This window comes from Rhipicephalus sanguineus, chromosome 1, assembly GCF_013339695.2.
Source record: "Rhipicephalus sanguineus isolate Rsan-2018 chromosome 1, BIME_Rsan_1.4, whole genome shotgun sequence".
NCBI classification, from domain to species: Eukaryota; Metazoa; Arthropoda; class Arachnida; order Ixodida; family Ixodidae; genus Rhipicephalus; species Rhipicephalus sanguineus.
The window spans coordinates 241,517,036-241,540,080 of record NC_051176.1 but is presented as its reverse complement, the minus strand read 5'-3'; the positions used below and the strand labels follow the sequence as shown (position 1 = coordinate 241,540,080).

Sequence of the window (23,045 nt, the reverse complement as noted above, 5' to 3'; positions counted from 1 at the left end):
TTGCAAAAAGGTCCTATACAGGCTTCATGTCGGGAAGGAACCACATTAGCATATGCAATATAGCGTGGTAAAAGAGTAGAATAAGCACCAAGCGTCGCACAACGCGAATTCTGTAACCAGGCGTCACACAATGCGAATTGCGCAACGAGTAGGTTGTTGAATGCTTCCAACCCATTACAAAAAGCTCTGCCATAATTCTTCATCGTCATCACGCACAGCATCAACAAAGTGCGCATAATGCCTTACATGCGTTTAGCAGGTACCACGGCTGTCTGTAGAATGACGAAAAATGGCACAGTGCCTACTGCCCTACTTCTCAAAAATTACAATCATTTATAGCGTAGTGGGTTCCTCGCAAGTGCACTTCTGTTGGTTGCCAAGGAAGCCCATAAGGCTCCCATGATCCATTTCCTCAGGGTCTCAATAAAGCCAATTCTCTCTCTCTCTCGCTCTACGTTTCTCCGGTTAAAGTGTGTTATAAAGCGTGGTGGGACAGTTAAATAACGACCGGGCGTCACACAATATGCATTACGTAACTAGTGGGTCGTTTAAAGCTTCCAACCCATTACAAAGGGCGCAACCATAATTATTCATCGTCATCAACCGCCGCATCAACAAACTGCACATAATCGCTTACATATGGTACCTCGCTTCTCCGCAGAACAACGAATAATGTCGTGCCGGGCGCTTCCCAACTTCCCAAAAATTACGCTTTGTGGCGTAGTGGGTACGTTGCTAATGTACCTGTATTAGTAGCCACAGGAGAGTTTATAACGGGCTCTAGAAATGCCGCTCTTCCAGCTTTCGCTGTGACTGTGCTGCGCTTTCCGCGCAGGCCTGGCCTTTTTACAGCGAAAGCTGTTATGAGATCATTTCACCGGCCGTTTTTGGCGCCGTAGTTGTCCGCCGCCGCCGCCGCCGGTGTCCGTAACCAGTATCGCTCGAAATAAGAAAAAAAAAACGAGATAAGAAAAAAAATCCAGGATGGAACGAGGTTCGAACCTGGGCCCTCTGCGTGGGAGCCCAGTATTCAACCTCTGAGCCATGCCGGTGCTTGAAACTGCTTTGCAAAAAGGTCCTATACAGCCTTCATGTCGGGAAGGAGACTCATTAGCATATGCAATATAGCATGGTAGAAGAGTAAAATAAGCACCAAGCGTCGCACAACGCGAATTCTGTAACCAGGCGTCGAACAATGCGAATTGCGCAACGAGTAGGTTGTTGAATGCTTCCAACCCATTACAAAGGGTTTCGCCATAATTCTTCATCGTCATCACGCACAGCATCAACAAAGCGCGCATAATGCCTTACATGCGTTTAGCAGGTACCAACGCTCTCCGTAGAATGACGAAAAATGGCACAGTGCCTGCTGCCCTACTTCTCAAAAATTACAATGATTTATAGCGTAGTGGGTTCCTCGCACGTGCACTTGTATTGGTTGCCAAGGAAGCCCATAAGCGCGTGATCAATTTCCTCGGGGTCTCAGTAAAGTTCTTCGCCTCCTCCCCCGTCTCTCTCCCACGTCAACGTATGTTATACAGCATGACGGGAGAGGGAAATAGCGACCGGGCGACACCCAATGCAATTACATAACTTTTGGGCCGTTTAAAGCTTCCAACCCATTACAAAGGGCTGAGCCATAATTCTTCATAGTCATCAGTCGTCGCGTCAACAAAGTGCACATAATGCCTTACAGACGTGTAGCTGGTGCCTCGCTTCTCCGCAGAATGACGAATAATGGCTTAGTAGGTGCTTCCCAATTTCACAAAAATTGTGATTTATGGCGTAGTGGGTACCTTTCTAGTGTACTTGTATTGTAGCCTCAAGAGAGCTTACAATGCGATCTAGAAACGCCGCTCTTCCAGCTTTCGCTGTGACTGTGCTGCGGTTTCAGCGCAGGCCTGCCGTTTTTTTTTCTTTTTTTTTTTTGTTTTTGAGGCTTAGCGTGGTCGGCCACGGACGGCCCTCGGGGAGGTCCGTGGGTATGATTCCGCTGCTCGGGCTCACGGACTCCCGTGTTGAGTCGGACGTCGGTGACACCACATTCGGGGTACATTGTATGTGTCATGTTGTTTTGTATATGTTCTCTGTTTTTGTTTTATTGGCATTGTATTTGTTTATTTAGCATGTTACTAGTTATGTATTGGATTCTGCTGGCGAGCCCGCGGCCTTGTAAAGGCTGATAACGCCATGTGCCTCTACGTAAGTGCACAGTGAATTGCCTTTTTATTGTATTGCTGAAGTTAGCATCTGTATTCTGTAATGAAATATTGTATTGCCCTTACTATGCCCTTACTCGTCTTTATGCGGATAAGCGAGGTACCCGCTACACATCTGTAAGGCATTATGTATACTTTGCTGATGCTTCATGTGGCCGATAACGATGGATAATTAATGGTTGATCACATTGTTGTGGGTGGAAAGTTTTAAACCACAGACTCGTTGCGCAATTAGCATTGTGTGACGTCTGGTTGTTATTTTACTCTTCTGCCACGCTATATTACACATGGTAACGCGACTCCTTGTTCGACATGATGCCTGTGTAAGGTTTTTTTGCAAGTGAGTTTCAAGTACCAGCGAGTCTCTGTGGTAGAATGGTCGACTGCTATGCAGAGGGCCCGGGTTCAAATCCCATCCGATCCTGGATATTTTTTATTTATTTCATTTTTTTTCTTATTTCGCGTGATAGTGGTTAGGGACACCGGCGGCGGCGGCGGCGGCGGCGGCGGCGGCGGCGGCGGCGGCGGCGGATAACTACTCCACTGCCGTTGTGATCTGATAACAGCTTTCGCTGTAAAACGCTCAATAACAAGAGATGAAGACTGTGTGGGAAAGCATCTATCTAGAAAGATGACATCTGCATCTGGGCCTTTCCGTATCACGCACACTTACTTAACACTCTCTACTGAGGGCGAGCTTCACCACTGCCAAAGTTGGCGCCACCGTCGGCGGGAAGTGGTAGGAGGGAATCGCGCGGTAGCGCCGAAGAGGTCTGAAAACGAAAGTTTTAAGTCCCACCTGCGCTGCGGCTCTGATTACGTCGGGAGGTTTTCCCGCTTCGAGCTTGTGCTTGAAAAGCACTACAATATGCAGTACTTGCCTGTGAAGGCGTCTGACATAGTAGCCGCAGTGCTGGATGGACGCAATGGAAGCCCGGCGTCAGCCTTCACTCGTGTTCGCATGGGGTAAGAAGCTGCGTGAAGATTGGATTGCGAAACTTAGAGCCGTCAAGCAGACATCGGCTACAACTCATGCGTGTAGCCAGCGCATCCGCGAGGAAGATTTTTGCTACGGCGTGGGGCTGTGATGCTCCGTGCGTAGCCGAAAGCGCGCTCTGGAATGGTCTCCCGTGCGCGCGGCCCGCTTACCTGATGCTTACCTCCTGCACCCCCCTATGTTGCCCGTTCCCATAACACCCCCAAAGTTAGGTTGACCCACTCCTAAATTCAAGTCGGCCCACCTCAACGCCATGTGTTTTCCATGGAGCCGTAGGTATTCCTATTGGAGAGGTGTCATGCTTTTTGCACTACGTAGACATGATTTTGCCACCAAAATTGCTGGAGTGCTCGCCAAAGTATGTTGCGCATTGAAAATTTGCATTTTAGTCCTCACACCTCGTTTTTTACCCTCCTTTGCAGCTTCAAGTAGCTGCCATAGCTTGTCTTTCGTTACAATTTCTAGCTCATGCGGATCCTTGTTTACTGCCGACATTTGGAGAACAAGTTCAGCGAACGCTGTCATATGTCATCTTTTTTCTCCTTCACGCTGCATGCTACCCTTTTTTTCGCCTCGTAGACTGCTTCTGCCAACAACAGCCGCGAAGTCATGAGGCTTTGGTTTATGCACGTGTTGATGCTAAATACTGCAAGTTCACTGGAATGAAAAGGCAATGGTAAGAAGCACATTATAAAAGGCATGACATATGCTCCCGTTTCTATTAGCACTAAACGATGAATGCACTGGATGACGAAAAAACAGCAGCGGGAAATTACTCGTCGAGAAGACCGGTAGACATACACTGGGACGCAACTTAAGAGATAATAATAATGAAACGTCGAAGAATTTAGAGAGGGAGAAAAAGCATGTATTGAAGAATCGCTATATAGTTAGTGAAGGTTAAGGGGTCCCTTATTCCAGGAACCCTCTGGCCTGGACCACCCGCCGGGCTCGGGCGAAGAGCTGACGCAAACGAAAATAATGAATCTTCGACCGCGACGGCACCTAACAAGTCGATGCAGGCGTCGAAGTCCCTAAAATTTTAACGAATGTACTTTAGAACAGCTTTGATAGCGTACACGCCACAATGGTTGCTTGTGTACAGTCAAATCCTCATATGCCGCTGAATTGGGGTTTCCGTCTGTTATGCTGCATTTATAATGTCTGGGGTTTAACGTCCCAAAACCACGATATGATTATGAGAGACGCCGTAGTGGAGCGCTCCGGAAATTTCGACCACCTGTGGTTCTTTAACGTGCATCTAAATCTAAGTACACGGGCCTCAATGTTATGCTGCATTTAGATACACAGACAAACCATTACAAGAACATATGCACATAGTTTGCTTTCAGCGATTACCCACCTTTTACGCAAGAAGCGCTTTGGGAAATTCCATTACTGTGCGTCCACTGTACGTGTGTTCTTTAACGAGATAACGTCTGTGAACAACTCTGGGCATTCTTTTTGTCGAATATTATTATTTTGACAGTAAAAACTTCCCATCTCTCGAGAGTATTTACATATATTTACAGGAGGGCCCACGCGAGGTGCTTTCATTGAGCGCCAACAGCCAGAGGTGGATCGACGTGTTTTTGTAAGCGTAGTAGTTGTGTGCACATCGTGGCCTTACCAAGGACGTCGACTACACTGGCGCTTAAAGCGTAACTTATGGTCTGACGTAACGACAGCACTCATTTTAGAGCACAGACGTGAGTATTAACGCAACGAAGTGCACTTTACGATGCGATGATGTGAATATCATACGCAACTTTCGTTAGCGTATTCCTCCGGAGTCGAGTAGCGCTTGAATACAGCTTGCTGAATCATAGGAATACAAATGTAATGTTTATTCGACTTCTATGAAAGCGGAGCCAACACTGGAACCACAGTTGACACTAACACGGCATGACGCATGTATCATAGGAGTCAGGCACGTACAAGGGGGGGGGGGCGCAATTCGTCTAGCCTTCTATATTTCCGGGCAAATTCTTTTTCTTTTTGCCATGGAAAGACATTTTTCGAACAATTAGGCCTTGCCCCCCCCCCCCCCCCAAAAAAAAAAAAATCCTGGCTACGTGCCTGATAGGAGTACATATGTAATATTTATTGCTTTGTTCTAAAATTAGATAGCCAGCACAGCAACTACAACTGACGCTGCACTGATATTACGCCTGCATAGGGTCCTTTTCCAAAACAGTTTCAAGACATGGCGTAGCTCTGTGGTAGAATACCTGACTGCCACGCAGAATGCTTGGGTTCGATTCCTGCTGGGGTACTGATTTTCATTCTTTGCATTAAGTTGAGAGTATGACGGAAACCCGTCTGGCCGGGATGAAACATACTAGTTAAAGGGATCCGGACACCGACCAAATGATTTAAAAACGAATGTATTGACGTTTCGGCTCCCCCACGGGAACCATGTTCACAATAAAAGATCGGCACAGCAGCTCGCCTTTTTAAGCGCGGCGCATCACGTGACCAAGACACCTGGCGTACATCGGAGGAAGATTACCCTCGTTGCGATTAAGGGTGTGCGGCGTAGTTTGGATGAACAGGGACTCCAGATAAAGGCGTGTAGCACGATTTTTTTTCCTTGGCAATCACACGGGCGTCTTTCCAGCTGATAGCGTGTGACGTAGTTGCGCAGTGTTCGGCCACGGCATTGGACGCAACATGTTTATTCGTGACGTCATTCTTGTGCTGTTGAAGTCTCGTCTTGAAGTTGCCGGTTTCCCCCACGTAGACGTAAGGGCAGTCCGCACAGGGGATGACGTACACAACACCCGGGTACCTTTCCTTTTCAAGAGGGTCCTTCACACGTACGAGTTCGTGCCGGAGCTTCCTGGACGGGACGTGCGCAGCCTGCACGTCATAAGACCGCAGAACTCGTGCAAGGGGCTCGCTTACTCCCGGAACGTACGGAATTGCGGCCCGTTTCTGTGTGGGTCCAGATTGGGCGGGCACTGCACGAGCCAACTGGCGCCCTACTGAGTCAATTAGGTACCTAATTGAGCTCGTGATCCCTTTAATGAGCCAATTAGGTACGAGCTCGTGATCCCTTTAACTAGTATGTATTCTTTGCATTCGTCGGTCAACTCTGCCGATGTCGGCTTTTCCTAACGCTCTCGCATTTTAATTACGAATATCTGTTCTCGCCGTTCCTGGGAAGATATAATCTGTCAATCACCTGTGGCGCATACCCGCTTACCATGGCCCGCAGTACACAGGTATGTGCCACACGTGTCTGGAGGAAAGGGTTTGACGACGTCCGCGAGAGGATTTTTACGTTATTCATGTCATGACCAGACATTCATATTCATCAAATCCTCTTAACCTCCCATGCCAATTATGGTCTTCACCAAGCTAAGGAGGGGATCATGGGAGCACCCAAACGTAGGCGGCTAGATAGATAGATAGATAGATACGTAGATAGAAACGCTCAAAGTGCCTAGAGTTCGCTAAGAAATGCTTCGCATTTAAAAACTGAGATCACTCGTTCTAGTCGATTTATGTCTTTGGAGCTGAGCATTTCAAATTGTAGTTCTCGACCGGTAAGACTACAGCGGTAGATTGTATCAATGCTGCCGCAAATACAAATGCAGCCGAGCACTAGGCCATAGATTCGATTCCTGGCCTCGTTTTAATGGGTAACGGAATGAGCCGTGTTTTGGGTGAACGTCGACGAACCACAGGTAATCAAAATAAATCAGAACCTCGCCAAAAGTGTGCATCTCATAGTTTAAATATGAAAAAAAAAAACTGAACATGGTACACGCAAAACAACAACAACAACAAAAAAAAGACTCGCGAAGCTACACTCGCAAATAAATAGTTACTATGCAGAAAAAGAGAGACAAGGATCCGCCGGCAAAACTACCGGAGTATGCGCGAAAATTAACTCCAGAAAAGCAAGTAGTGGTCCTCCAGCTCTTTACCAGGGGACTCAATCACTCGGTCCGCGGACCTTTCACCAGCGACTTGGCCCGCGCATGACTGTCTTCGTTTCATATTCCTTTGTTATTTTTTAAGTAGGTATATTCATGAGCTGCCCAGCCATGACCGTTCTCAAGTACTTTTTTCGTGAGGCACCCCATGCGGTCACCATGTGTTAAAACATAACCGCGAAACAAAATATCTATATTTCAGAATCGGCGTCCAGATTTTATTCTTTCTGGAGATCGGTAATTCGGTATCGATATGTTTTTCGAATTTTGAGGCCAAATTCCCAGCAGAAACGACCCATATATGAGATATGGGAAAGGCAGCCTTTCAGACGGTAACCTTAGCTGACTTGTGCAAACTACGACCCCCCCTACCCCCCCCCCCCCCTTCCCCGCTTACCTTCTTCACTGTCCTAGCCCTTGCGGTGTTGAATTTCGTGAATGCGACCCGGTGAACTTAGGTGAGCTTGAGATCCCTGCTCCGTACGACCGATATATATATAGGACGCGGGAATGCGCAACACTCAAGCATATATCTTTATCAGTGAGGCTTATGCATCACTGTTGCATGTAACGGTGATGCACTTGCTGTCCTTCCTGATGATATGAAACTCATTAAAAAATTTCCTCTCTGTCCTCATGTATACGCAACAATGTTTGAAGAGACGTTTGCATACAGACGTTCTTTGAAATTGGTAAACTATCCAGTGCACCCGCATTCGTAAATGTGCGCCGTCACTTCAAAAGCATTTTGTTCCCCGAGTTGTTCGTTGCTACACCCGCCCAGAGTGGCTTGCGTATAAACGTCATTTTTTGTATTTTTAATTTTTTCCCCCCGCAATGGACGCTCAGTTGCTCGCTCCAGCTTGTCACGCAGTATTTGTGCATTCTTGCGCAAAGTGTTCACCGCTGGTGTTCTGTGCCTTCTCTTTCCTGGTCCTTGTGTTGCTTTGCGGCATGACATCTCAGAAATTCAATCAGCCGCCTAGATAATAGTAATAATTTCTGAGTCCTTGCGGGCCAAAATCAGGAAATGATTACGAGACGCAATCACGCGATTTTAATAGTGCTCGCAACTGCATCACTGTATAATGCAAATGTGTCCTTAAGGGATGCATCCATTTCACCCCGAGAAAAACGCACTACTGAAGGAATATCAGGAAGAACATCATAACACGCGAAAACTTAATGTAAAGTAACATTAAGCCAGGTAATATGTTACCACAAGCAGTTTTTCAACTAATCAAAGGCGTAATTGACAATGCTTTCGTTTTGCAAGTGCTCTTCTTCGCTGACCACGTGCCATCGATGATGGTAGACGTGCATAGTTCGGAATGGCTAGAATTTACTCCTACGAGCAATACTAGCGTTCTCGGGTTTTACGTTAATATCGGCCCTCGTTGTCCTAGCTGTTATTCCCGTCGTCACCATTTTCTCCATCATCGCTTATCTTCCCTTCACCTTAATCACGAGAAATACCAAGGAAGCACGACTTTATGGCCCCATTTGTTAATAGGAAGAAGTTTTTCATTAACTTAAAAAAATTCTGGCGTTTTAGTGCCAAAACCACGATATGATTATGAAGCATGTCGCAGTGGGGGACTCTCTATTAATTTTGACCACGTGAGGTTCTTTAACGTGCCTTTAAATCTAAGTGCACGCGTGTCCTTGCATTATGGCCCCTCTCGGAATGCGACAAAGTCAAGGTCAAAGTTTATTTTCCATTCTGCCGTACAGAAAGAAAGGACTGTGAAAAAAAGCTGTGTTAGACAGCTTGACTAGTTCACAGCCCCATACAAAAAAGAAAGCAGAAAATAAATATAAAGTAAAAAGTCGGAGCGGTAGCAGCACCTTGGTAAACATGGCGATAAGGCACCTCACGGGCAGTGCGCCATGACAGGGCGTACACATTGTAGTTGTGATTTTAATACATATATGAACCACAGATTGAAAACGAAATTATTACACTGTGTAGAAAACATAAACATGATAACGCGATTGTCATCCAGAAACAAAATATAAGACATATAATACACTGCATAAAAAGACATTATATAGATCACAACATTATGCATTATATGGATTACAACCCTAGAAGTAACTACATGCAAGTGAAAAAAGCAAATATATATCTAAGAGTTTTCATTTGGGACTGAGAGAAAAAATAAGCCGTAGCCGGGAATCGAATCCGCGACCTCAAGCTTATCAGCCCGCCTCCCAACGTTAAGACGTTTTTTTTTTTTTTTTCGTTCAGCTGTATGCGTGCATGAGCGTATATAAAACATGTAACTGCGAGCGCGCTCTTTCTACACACCCACAATTGAGCCACATCCAGGTATCCCGTTAATAAGCAATTGTAACAGCTGATGTTACCATTTGAAAAAAAAAAGTGAGACATTTCTATGTCAGGAGTCGCAACTCGACAGATTTCGATCGAAGAGGTTCTACACATGTGCAGTGTGAAAAGGAAGCGTGTACGTATCACAGGTAATGTGTCATGTGGAAACAGTTTTTTGACAGTGGCATTTCCTGTATTTCAGTAATGAGTGGCAAAAAGGTCGTAAACCGCTCTGGTCTTGCGTTGTGCACAGTTGCTGGTGTCCGGCGGCGCGTCCTCGCCCAGCTGCGCCGAACCGTCCTCGGGCGCCTCTTCGACGTCAAGCGGGAGCGGCGGCGGCGGCGCTGGCGGCGGCGCGCCCGAAAGTCCCATGGCAGCCGAGCAGCCCGTTTGCTACGAACCGTCCCGGTTCTTGTACCCGCGGCTGGCCACGGGCCTCGCCGTCAACGGCCTCTATCCACCTTCGTACGCCGACCAGTCGGGATACGTGGCAGCACTGGGCACAAGCTCGGCAGCTTTTTACCCTTCCCTGGTGAGCTCAATCATTGTACCAAACGATGTGCCGCCAGAACTAGTGTCATTCGTATCACTCCGTTGTGGGTCCGGTGTCATGCTCTTAAAACACACATACATAAATGACATGGTCTTATTCAACGCTACGTGAACTCAGGTGGAGTCGACGTTTTCGTAAAAGCTGTTTTCGTGTCAGTCAAACACTGTTCCCTGCCACACGTGAACACAAAGAAGTACTTGTGTGAGTGCTTGGGGGACTGCAAAGCTGAAGATATTGTAGCCACTCAACATTGAACATGGGATGCCGTGCACGTCTTATGCACAAGGTGGCAATTCAACTGCTTAAGAACGCCACTTACATGTTCATGTTTGCTTCGCTTATGAAGAAGAGCAAGGTCAGAGGCAGTATTTTTTTTTTTGGTCAGTGAGTTTAGGGGATCCCATGTTCGGCGTCGGACTGATCGGTCCCTACGGGTCCGCGACTGACAACGTTCGTCGCACAGTGCCGAACACACAGTCGCACAGTGCCTGACGTATCAGAGTCGTCACCTTTTCTTCACGTCCCGCCCCCTCGGTTTCGATATCGCTTGAATCGGGGCCTTGAGTTTCGATAATGAATGTCCAATTATCTTCTACTGCTTTTGTTTCCGAAATATTCGTAGGCAATTAATTGTGAAGCCCTACAATATCCCCGTATAAGCAGCGTGATTTACCGTAATATTTAGTCATGTCATAAACAACATATTCGTCTACAGCCTGGGCTCACGTCATTGACATATTTACTAGCATAAAACTCTTAGAACTTGTCGTACATCGTCAGACTATATATACCTAGCATAGAAGTCTGAGTCTCTAACTTGTAGGCATACTTTCTATCCAAAATCTTTATTTTTTTTTCTTCTTATAATCTGTCCGACTGAGTGGCTAAAAAGCACCGACTTTTGGGTAAGTTAGTTTTGCAAACCAGAGCCCTGTTAAGCGCCCACAAACAAGGGCAAAAGGAGGTGATGAAAACACGAGCGCATTTGTCGTCACCACCTCCCTCAGTCCTTGTTTTTGTGCGCTTTTTGAGTGGCTGATCCTGTTGATATCAAGGGCGCGGTTTAGTTCGAGCCAGTGACAAAGGCCACGACTAATTTATAGAAAGTGAAACCAGTTGTTATAAAATACGGTCACTATGACTAGTTTTCCAGGCACATGCGAGTAATGAAGCAACGAAACATGCGATTCTAGTTTTGCATTAAAGTGAAGATAACTTTTAGAAGGTTCTGGCACCAAGTAACGCTGATGACTGCTCGTTTCAACCCAATATTGGTTCGAAAAATATAACGACAAGAAAAAAATCAAACGGCAAAAAAAAGAAGATAAAGCATAAATCTATCGCACCTATCGATCTTTTTGAGCCGCACCTTCCATCGACAAAAATTGCAGGTTTTCTTATCATCATGACAGGCCTCAAAACTAGATACGAACGCAAAGCGCTTCATCGTTTCTTTTTTTACTTTCCTGATACTTTCTTCTTTCTAAACTGCTCACTCCAGGTTAGCGTTCTCTAAATAATGTACTGGTAGTGAATGTTGTTCTTTATTATACCTCGTTGTATGCAGGATACTGGCTTATCCATGGCTTTAGAAAGTTTCCGAAATTTCTGTCCACTCTACTGCACAGTCTTCAAGATCATGTCGTAGTCAAAGATGGAAGTACGGTTGCAGGAACGAGCCCAAAAATTAAAAGAAACGGGAATAGCAAGCTCCGCACGCAAAGTTATCGCTCAAGTGAAGAATATGCTACCGAAACATTAAAATCGTCATTTAATAAATTATCTTAATAACTAATATTAATGATGAGAATGCATGCCCTAGTCACAATTTTTTTACCGGCTTACACCATGCTTTATAGCCGCAAACAGCGCTTGAGTTGGCGCACTTTTGTAACCCTTTCCTGCTGGCATGTTGCATTTGTTCTTCGCGTGATGAATTACGTGGAAGGGTGCCCGTGATTCACCACACATGTCGTACTTTTATGCGCAGTCTCATATGACACCCATCATATGTGTGTGCTGAAGTGAATAACGTATCGACTGTTATGTACTCACGAGCGAATACATCTTCTTAAAGACCAGACGTGTGCTCTGCTGTTTTGTGCTGGTCGGACCAAATATTAACGACGGACATTATCAGAGACTTCATTCGCTGTCTTTGGAACATTTCTTTATCATTTTGTTGTGATATGTGCCTATAAGTGTGTTTTTTCATATGTGTGCCAGAGTGTTCTATTTTACATGAACTGCCTTGTATGTTTTACTTTAAGATATGTGTTCAAGTTTCACTCAAGGGCTAAGGAGTAGCCGGCGCCATAATAGTGCGCCAACATCTCCTTATATATCATATCAATAAAAAAAAAACCAAGCGTTTTATTCTCAAAAACTGTTTTGTGCGTTTATGGTTTCAAAAACGGCATTATTCAAGAAGTCGAGATAAAACCGCTTCCGCAAAGCTGCAAAAGCACGAATCTCTGTGCCTTATGTCACAGCAGCGACGAACGTGCAGCGATGCGAATTTCACGCTATAGTGTAGAAACGTAGGGGAAAAGAGGAAGAGAAAGAGCAAACGCTCTCTGGCAGGGTCAGCGTGCCTTTGTGAGAATGATACTTCTGTGTGATTGTGAATACGATTGTGAAGCCATATATTCTTCAAGAGCCAAGCGAAGTCAGTTGCATGACAGTAATGATCGAGGCATGCACGCAGAATTTGCACGGCCAACGACGACAACTCTGCTGCATAGCCAGCGGGAATCCAGACAGCCGCGCGCGCGATCCGTGCGCGGCATGCATCGGTGGCGCTCGCCATAGGAAAGCACGGATTCGAGGGCTCCTTGCGGATAGCGCCTGCGTGCGCGCCAAAGGCATAATTTATGCGATCACAATGCAATCCGCGGCCCAGTGTATTCCCCGTCGTAGTCATATGCAGGCGCAGACACGCCACGCTACCCCTAAATAAGGCACGCGCCCTCCGCGAAGCGCAACGGAACCGCGGCGATGATAAGCAGGCGGTGTGCGTGCCGCTCGCAGGAGAGCATACATTAAACATGAACGCGGAGTGGAATCAGGTTACACTTTACCGACAGCTCGCGCTTTCTCTTGCGCAAGGCTGAAGGAATAGTCCCGGACTGCTGCACAAGGGACGGCCCTCAGCACCTCCCGGGCCGCACGAAGCAAAGCTGTCCGTCGGCATCTCGGTTATTCCATGAGCCGCACTCTGTGATCTGCGAGGAAAATAGCTGTCTTGCCCAGCTATGTGCAGCCTTGCAGCACGCAGGTCACTGCAACATGCAACGCGCTCGCGCTTCGCCTTCTTTGGCTGATATCAAGTTAATGGGGAAGTGAAGAACCCTATTATGTATTGCATTTCTTTTTCTTTCTCTTGAACGAATTTCATTCTGCTGTAGTTGCATGAAACCTCTGTAGTTTCGTTGCGTAGCTTTGGGGAAAGGTAACGTCGCGCAGCTTAATTGCAACTGATAAGTGCGGACAAATCCGATGAAAAAAAAAAGTTCTTTGTTACGATTGGCGAAAATTAAGGAGACTGGCTTTAGGCCAGGTGTAATGAGCGCTGAGCATACAGTGTGGCAATTTCTATAATGGTTGAACTTGTTTACTACAACAGGTATACTCAAGATTGGTCAGAGGGTATCATGCTACACTTTTTCCCACCCTTGTTTGTTCAACTGCGTATTGCAATGCCTTGAGCAGATGTCTGCAAGAGTTCTTGAAAGGGAAAAGTTGTAATCCATCTGTTTGTTGCATGAAGCTACAAAGGAAGTGGTTTTCTGGAGAAATAAGCTTCTTAGTCGAATAAAAACTCGTCCTGGCACGGGAACGGTTGACTGGAAATTACCTCTTTCACGAACATTCTTTCACCAAGTCGGGCTTCTGCAGAACTGAACTGTCTTTCTGAAAGAGTTCTACATAGGTATATATTCCTCATTCATCACCTCGTACAAATACATGTAATTTTGGCGCATTTGTTCAGTGGTGAGTAACCTTACTTGAAATGTTTTTTTTTTCACATAAAGGATGAGGGAAGCTCGAACTGCGGCACGAACACATGCTGTGAATCAGCTTTTTGGTGTTCTAGATAGAGTGGAAGTTAAATGCATAACTTCGCAAGCTCAGTTACCTGTTGCGGCTGTACGTCTATTGTTCCTACTAACAAGGTGTGCGGAAAAAAAAAAACAGCGAAGAAGAAAAAAAAAAACTCGCCGAAAAACACAAAGAAGGCTTTCGTTGTAATCAGCTACGGCACTACTGACTCGCCATTGTCTCATCTTCTTGGCTGCGGCATGTTTCACACAATGAGCTTGCCTGAGCTATGACAAAACAAAAGAATACTTGGGTTGTCACGCTATTAAAGCTGACTCAGGATGTTGCTTGATATTTTCTTTCTTGAGATAACTTAGGTGGTTATTTCTCAGGTATCGTACATTTGCTTATTCACACCAACTATAGCGTGTGAGCCTGCTAGGTTACCACAGAAGGCTAGAGTACTGAAAATTTCCTCTCCCCGCCCCCCTCCCACAGAAATAAAATCCGTCTAATTTTTTGAAAACCTGCAATAAGACAAGGCTACCCTCGCCGCAATGTGTTGACAGAAGTTTCGCAAACACATCAAAACGCTAAATATACGGAGCTTCGAGAGAGCGAGGGGCACCTTGAGCGATGAGAGCCGCTTGCACACTTCATGTGACACAACGATTTCTATTTTGCACTAACGCAGTTATGTTCTCTAACTGACAGTGGTCGTCTGCTCATGATGAATGGCCCGAAACGCTTTCTAGACTCACTGAGTGCTTTTTAAGACGACTTGTTTTGCTTCTTTCGCGTCCACAGTTATCCCCAGTGACGTCAAGATTTAGATTAATCTTCGCTAATTACATTGCCTCTCGCAGCTGAAGCAAGCGGAAAATGGGCCATCATTAAACCCATTACGGGGGCACGGGACATACCCACCGACCAGCACGCACCCTATAGTTCCTAAAGAAGAGCGTAAGAGTAATTCGTGAAGTAGCTAAGCAAACACGCTCTTTCAAAAAATCTTCGATGGCCAGGAGAGAGCAGCCGGTCGGCCGCACTGGCCGTTGAGTGAGACATCGTTACGGGGCTGCAATGGCGAGCGGAAGCACTCGCAACAGAGCGCTCGGAGCAAGACAGGGCTACTACGAGCGCAATTTAAGACCTTCGGCTATTAGCCTCCGTTCGGCTACGCCGCCGGCTTCCTTGCGGGATGACAGCGTGCTCGCAGCGCATGTGCGCTGGCCATTTCAACAAGATCTGCAGCGACAGACGGAGAGCAATTAGCAGTCGCAGCCTCCATCACAAAGTCGTAAATCTTTTCTCTTCCCTGCCTCTCCTCGCGAGCTCCTCGGGCCTGTACTTAAGGCCATACGCAGAGCTTCTCGTCGCCACAGGTATGCTGGGCGAACGCGGGGAAACGATCCCTAGTCGGGCCGAGTGGTGAGACACTCGGGTGCGCACGGAACAACCTTGTGACCTGCACGTCTCGCGCTGCATCCGCACGTCCCGAACGCTTTCAGACGGCAGTCGTGACTGTCGCAACCGCGCTACAATTCGAGTGTTTCCATACAGCAGCTGCTCACGGTGTCCGTGATGCGCAGACGTGAGGTCTGTAGAATTGTCGGTACATAATTTCTCAAATTCTTGTTAAATGGCAGTGATAAACAGTGCGCTTGCGAACACAAAGGTGTCGCCACAAACTACGCGTTTGCCTCGTCGGCAACTATAGATATATAGGTCACACACAGGCATGTCAAGACTTCCATTTTGCAAAGCCTGAAGCATATAGTACTTGTCCCCCGGCAGACAACGTTATGATGGACACCTGAGTTCTCGACGCGTCCCGCCTCGTGACATAAGGCACATGGATGGGCACGTCATTTCTGCAACGCTGGGGCCTACATCGTAGCGTATGCACAGCCATTCCCAGCTTTATTGGCAACGAGGCTCTTTTACAGCGAAAGCTGTTATGAGATCATTTCACCGGCCGTTTTTGGTGCCGTAGTTGTCCGCCGCCGCCGCCGCCGCCGCCGCCGCTGCCGCCGCCGCCGCCGCTGCCGCCGCCGCCGCCGCCGCCGCCGCCGGTGTCCGTAACCAGTATCGCTCGAAATAAGAAAAAAAACTAAATAAGAAAAAAATTCCAGGATGGAACGAGGTTCGAACCTGGGCACTCTGCGTGGGAGCCCAGTATTCAACCTCTGAGCCATGCCGGTGCTTGAAACTGCTTTGCAAAAAGGTCCTATACAGGCTTCATGTCGGGAAGGAACCACATTAGCATATGCAATATAGCGTGGTAAAAGAGTAGAATAAGCACCAAGCGTCGCACAACGCGAATTCTGTAACCAGGCGTCACACAATGCGAATTGCGCAACGAGTAGGTTGTTGAATGCTTCCAACCCATTACAAAAAGCTCTGCCATAATTCTTCATCGTCATCACGCACAGCATCAACAAAGTGCGCATAATGCCTTACATGCGTTTAGCAGGTACCACGGCTGTCTGTAGAATGACGAAAAATGGCACAGTGCCTACTGCCCTACTTCTCAAAAATTACAATCATTTATAGCGTAGTGGGTTCCTCGCAAGTGCACTTCTGTTGGTTGCCAAGGAAGCCCATAAGGCTCCCATGATCCATTTCCTCAGGGTCTCAATAAAGCCAATTCTCTCTCTCTCTCGCTCTACGTTTCTCCGGTTAAAGTGTGTTATAAAGCGTGGTGGGACAGTTAAATAACGACCGGGCGTCACACAATATGCATTACGTAACTAGTGGGTCGTTTAAAGCTTCCAACCCATTACAAAGGGCGCAACCATAATTATTCATCGTCATCAACCGCCGCATCAACAAACTGCACATAATCGCTTACATATGGTACCTCGCTTCTCCGCAGAACAACGAATAATGTCGTGCCGGGCGCTTCCCAACTTCCCAAAAATTACGCTTTGTGGCGTAGTGGGTACGTTGCTAATGTACCTGTATTAGTAGCCACAGGAGAGTTTATAACGGGCTCTAGAAATGCCGCTCTTCCAGCTTTCGCTGTGACTGTGCTGCGCTTTCCGTGCAGGCCTGGCCTTTTTACAGCGAAAGCTGTTATGAGATCATTTCACCGGCCGTTTTTGGCGCCGTAGTTGTCCGCCGCCGCCGCCGCCGGTGTCCGTAACCAGTATCGCTCGAAATAAGAAAAAAAAAAACGAGATAAGAAAAAAAATCCAGGATGGAACGAGGTTCGAACCTGGGCCCTCTGCGTGGGAGCCCAGTATTCAACCTCTGAGCCATGCCGGTGCTTGAAACTGCTTTGCAAAAAGGTCCTATACAGCCTTCATGTCGGGAAGGAGACTCATTAGCATATGCAATATAGCATGGTAGAAGAGTAAAATAAGCACCAAGCGTCGCACAACGCGAATTCTGTAACCAGGCGTCGAACAATGCGAATTGCGCAACGAGTAGGTTGTTGAATGCTTCCAACCCATTACAAAGGGTTTCGCCATAATTCTTCATCGTCATCACGCACAGCATCAACAAAGCGCGCATAATGCCTTACATGCGTTTAGCAGGTACCAACGCTCTCCGTAGAATGACGAAAAATGGCACAGTGCCTGCTGCCCTACTTCTCAAAAATTACAATGATTTATAGCGTAGTGGGTTCCTCGCACGTGCACTTGTATTGGTTGCCAAGGAAGCCCATAAGCGCGTGATCAATTTCCTCGGGGTCTCAGTAAAGTTCTTCGCCTCCTCCCCCGTCTCTCTCCCACGTCAACGTATGTTATACAGCATGACGGGAGAGGGAAATAGCGACCGGGCGACACCCAATGCAATTACATAACTTTTGGGCCGTTTAAAGCTTCCAACCCATTACAAAGGGCTGAGCCATAATTCTTCATAGTCATCAGTCGTCGCGTCAACAAAGTGCACATAATGCCTTACAGACGTGTAGCTGGTGCCTCGCTTCTCCGCAGAATGACGAATAATGGCTTAGTAGGTGCTTCCCAATTTCACAAAAATTGTGATTTATGGCGTAGTGGGTACCTTTCTAGTGTACTTGTATTGTAGCCTCAAGAGAGCTTACAATGCGATCTAGAAACGCCGCTCTTCCAGCTTTCGCTGTGACTGTGCTGCGGTTTCAGCGCAGGCCTGCCGTTTTTTCGGCGTAGCCGTTTAAGGCCTGCAAGGAGGAAACTGGAACCATGAATGTTTATGTTGTTTTGTATGCCTCACATTGCCCAAGAATGGTATTGTCTGTGATTATTAGATTTTCCGCAACGAGTGAAAATATCGAGGGACGTACACGCTTTTGCCCAGCCGATCGGTAGATTACTAAGCACTGGCTAACTAGTAAGATGCGATCCCATTTAGATGACTAGCCCTTCTCATTATACGGCCAGGTCCCGGATTTTATAGTCCTTATAGACTACATCGCTTGCCGCGCTTATTTCGTCACGTAGAGAGAAGGTCAAGTTCATTTCTGTGCTTGCCTTCGACAGCCTTCATATTGAACAGCTTTTTCATGTTCACCGGGGTATCTTTCAGGTATAGATAGTAAGAATGCACATGCTCTTTACAATAGCTGAAGGTGATCCCCATCACTGCCCCATTCCTAGGCGATATAGTGAATGATACCAAGCAACAAAATGTGACCCCATTTTCAACGTTGTTTTCAATCAGTTGAACAATATTCTACGGATGAATGAATGTATTGGGTACAAGTATTACCATTATGCGGGGAAAAAACTAGTTTCCATCTTAGATGAAATTTTCATGCAATTTTAAATGACATGAAAATTTCCATTCATTTGGGGCTTATTCTTGCACAGCTCATCTGGTCTCGTTGTTTTCAGACTGCTTATCACTTGTAGACCTTCCTGCACTCGATCACGCGAAATGCATGGTGCACTTCAGCGTTCCCCATAGCTTCCCCCTTTTACATCAGAGGCACTCCCTTCAATGAAGGGGGCAGGGACCGAATAAGGAAAATTCTTTCAACTGATCCACTGAAAAAACTGTGGCTCTGCAGAGTCCGTTGCGAGATTACTGGCAGTTTTAGTTTGCATTAAGGAGAACGACTGAAAGGGTTGGATGATTGTATGCGCCTGGGGAATGGTTTGTTGAAAATATTAACGCGATAGCGTTAAAGAGCACGTTTCGCAGAAACCCCGGCGTCGGCGTAGTTGGTTATGAGCGAAAAATCGGCGTTTTCCGTGAGCGAAAAATTGCGATGGAAGCAAATAATAAAAACCATGAGTCCGAGCTGGATTTGAACACAGACATTCTGCGTGGCAAGCAGGTGTTCTACCACAGAGCCACTCCAGTGCTTGAAACTGCTTGAAAAAAAAAAAAAAAAACCTGCGCAGGTTTTATATAGTGGGAGGAGTCGCAATAGCACATGTAATATTGCGTGGCAGAAGAGTAGAATCGCAACAGGCGTCACACCATGTGAATTGTGCAATGAGTGGGTGCTTTCAAGGCCCACCCGTTACTAAGCGCTGAGGCGTAATTATTTATTATCATCAACAACAGCATCAACAAAGCGTGCAGCTGCGTAGTGCGCGTATTGCGTTACGGACGCGCAGTGAATACTGCGCTAATTCGCAGAATGATGAATTATGGTATAGTGGGCACTTCGCAAATTTGCTTGCAATGGGTATTCTAGGATAGTTTAAAACGGCCAATGTTATGCTTACAGATGTTTCTTTTCTCGCGGCACAGTTGAGGTGCCCACCAAGAAGTGAAGCATTGTGAAGGCGACGCCAACGGGGCCCAAATACGCTATCGCGTTCTACTCTTGGAGGCGAAGCTCAAGTGTCCCCCAAGTTTTTTTAAAGCACAATCACTGACTCTCATAGAACCACAATTTCAGTGAACTGAATGTCGACCGTTTGTCACTTGGTATTATCGTCAAATTGACAGTCGACTTAACAAGGTCGGGAAATTTGGAGTTGTTCCGAGGCTTGCATATTTAGCGATCACGTCAGTAGAGGGGTATTTATTGCGTGTTCCTAAAATCAAATAAATATGCAATGCGGGAGCTATTTAGTCTTTCTGGGAAATTTAAAAATGAAATTGGTGTGCTTTAGTGAGACACGATGATTCGTCAATAAAAGATAATAAAAAGAAGTTTATACAAATTAAACGCAAATATTGTAATCTGTGTCAGGCGAAGTTTTCGTGAAACGGTTTTCCAGCGTAGTGATTAGGTGCCTGCTCGGCATATCAGCATGAAGTTTAACCGCGTGCAGTGCTATGACACCATCTGTTTTTTGTACCACTTATGTGGTTACCACATGGAATGGTGCGGAGCACTTGTAAGTGGATCTTGAGTACTACGGGAGGCACGTGGAATCTTATGAACTGCGTAAGGAAACCTTGCAGTAGGGAAAGAAGGAACGGTTTCTTTTAATAAAAACACCGACATCAAGCATAGCTTTCCTCCATTTTGATTATCAAAACAAGTGACCTAATAGGGACCTTGTTTTTGCCAACAGGACAACCGGGCAACCTGGGGAACTATTCCGCAAGCGGCTGCTGCTTGCTATCCATATGACCCTGCTTTGGCTGCCTACAGCCCGTACGGCGACAGGTCAGTGGTATAGTCAACTCCGTGAAATATCGTCTCTGCTCTTCATGATAAATGAAAGTTCGTATATTAGGGCTGAACGGTATCTACTCGTCTGCACTAGTTCATTATTTTAGCTCAATAATAATTGGTACGCAAGCGATTGATCACTTGACTCGCTGTTACTCTGAATTGATGCACAGCAGCGCTCGGCAGCGATGAGTTATGTTGGGGACGCCACCATCCATGACCACGCGAACAAACAATGCCTTTGTACGCGGCATACACTGACGCCTAGAGTACTCAAAGCAGCCGAGACTTTTTTTTTTCTTAAAATAAAAACGTCGAAAAATGTAATTCCCGGATCAGAAGAAGCGTGCATGATATTCCAATAACGGTAAAAACAGTTAAAGAAAATTGATATGAATTGAAAGAAGGAACAGTAACACCTTGCGTCGTCAGTTCAGGGGACCTAAATTTGTGTGTGGCTGTTCACAGAAGTTTTGAAAGCATGGAAGCCACAGCTGTCCTCAGTGTTGTCGGAGCCTTCAAAACATGTACCGGTGGAGCGCGGTGCGCAGGACTGCACGAGCTATGTGACGCTTCTCGGCTCGCAAGGCCCGTTACAGACCCTAGATGAGTTCTTGACTATGCAGCCAAAGAGGGAGGGATGCATATCGCTCGCATACGATATAGGTGTACAAGGTGCCGTCAAATTGGTGACTTCACTTCAAATTCAGTACCTTCACTTAATAAACCAACAAAGAACATTTTCAAGACACTTGCGTTGTTCAAACCCCTGTGAGCGGCCCCATGACGGCTGGTCGCAGTTCTTGTTGCAAACGTATTATACTTATAGCTAGTTCACCTTTCTTTTTAGGTATGGGGCAATCGACAGTGCAGCACGGCGAAAAAACGCCACACGAGAGACAACCAACACGCTCAAAGCCTGGCTGTACGAACACCGCAAGAACCCGTACCCAACGAAAGGAGAGAAAATCATGCTGGCAATAATCACGAAGATGACTCTAACGCAGGTAAGTATTTCTCTCGGAAACCTGGTTTGCTGAACTAGTGACGGTTTGCTCACCGGTGGTGGGTGATGCAGGCGGGATAGGCTGAAATTAGTGGACGCATTTCGCTGCAGGTGTCAACGTGGTTCGCGAACGCTCGGCGGCGCCTCAAGAAAGAGAATAAAATGACGTGGGAGCCGCGCAACAAAAACAATGAATCCGGCGACGACAAGGCGGATGGTGGTGCGTCCGACACGGACAATGACTGTGGTGACAAGGTAGACGGCGAGGCTCAAAGGGACATCAAACCAGGTCAGTGATCACACTTCTCATGTGTAGTTCGCTACGTTGCGTAAACCGCGAGGTGGGTTTATAGTAGCTTTGTAGTGACCGCGGCAATTCGCAGAACATGGCTTTAGTGTACGAGGGATCTCTGGGCTTTTACGCGCCAAAACCATCATATGATAATAAAGAACGCCGCAGTGACGGGTCCTTTTACGTCCACGTAAATGTAAGTGCGTGGGTGTTCGTGCATTCTGCCTCCATCAAAATGCGGCCGCCCCTGTCGAGCTCAGCAGCTCGGCTCCTTACCTGGTAAGCTACCACGGCTGGCAGGCTTAAGTGTACAAACCTTTTAAAGAACTCCCGGAAAGTGAATACCTGGGCTGGGCGCTGCAATATTTTTAGGAATGCTGAAGGGGACGAGGCAGCTTTAAAAAAAAACGTATATGAACGTCTCATTTAGACTTCCTATATCACAAGACGAATTGGGGCATGTAATTACACAGATTTCAGGCCATGACTGCCGAGTAGTGTAACTCGATCAGAAATCAAAGCTTTCAGATTTCTTTCACATTCACACTTTGCTCGTTTACTATCTGCGGCTTGATTACGTGTTTACAAAAAACTTTTTGCACGAAATTTCACGGGCTGTTAGTAAACAATGTAATTGCGGCCACGTGGATGAAGATATGCAGCATCTTTTATTTTAGAACGACCATGACACAACGTGCAAAGAACGAGTGTCCTAATCCAATAAAATGCGATGCTGGGCTGGTTGGTGCATGGATAGTTTCTAAGAAAGCGCCACAACGAAAGAGAAAGACAAGAGGCGAGGTTGCCTCGTCTCTGATCTTTGTATTTCGTTGCGCCGCTTTTATAGAAATTAGATTGTCTTAATCACTGGGCTACACACCCACGCTTGTATAATGAGAATATATCTGAACCATGTGTATGCGTTGTACCGCCAGCACAAAAAACAAAAAAAAAAACAACAAAAAAACCAGAAAACCGTAAACGTAAAGGGCTTCGTTGAAGTATTTCGTAGTCGCGGAATAAAAGCCCTCTCTATAGGACAGCGTGTAAAGCCGATGTGGAAGATTGTACACCCGAGGAAAATTCCTAC

At 46.5% G+C, this 23,045-nt stretch overlaps 1 protein-coding gene across 1 annotated transcript in view; it reads left to right on the top strand.

Moving 5' to 3' along the window:
- The window catches only part of LOC119375411 (iroquois-class homeodomain protein IRX-4), a gene marked incomplete at its 3' end in the record, with an annotated part of 120,643 nt that overhangs the window by 64,456 nt on the left and 33,142 nt on the right, over positions 1–23,045 (top strand). The window contains 4 exon segments of the mRNA XM_037645593.2: positions 9,749–10,027; positions 20,557–20,651; positions 21,508–21,664; positions 21,775–21,952. Coding sequence (XP_037501521.2) covers positions 9,749–10,027; positions 20,557–20,651; positions 21,508–21,664; positions 21,775–21,952 — 709 coding nt within the window.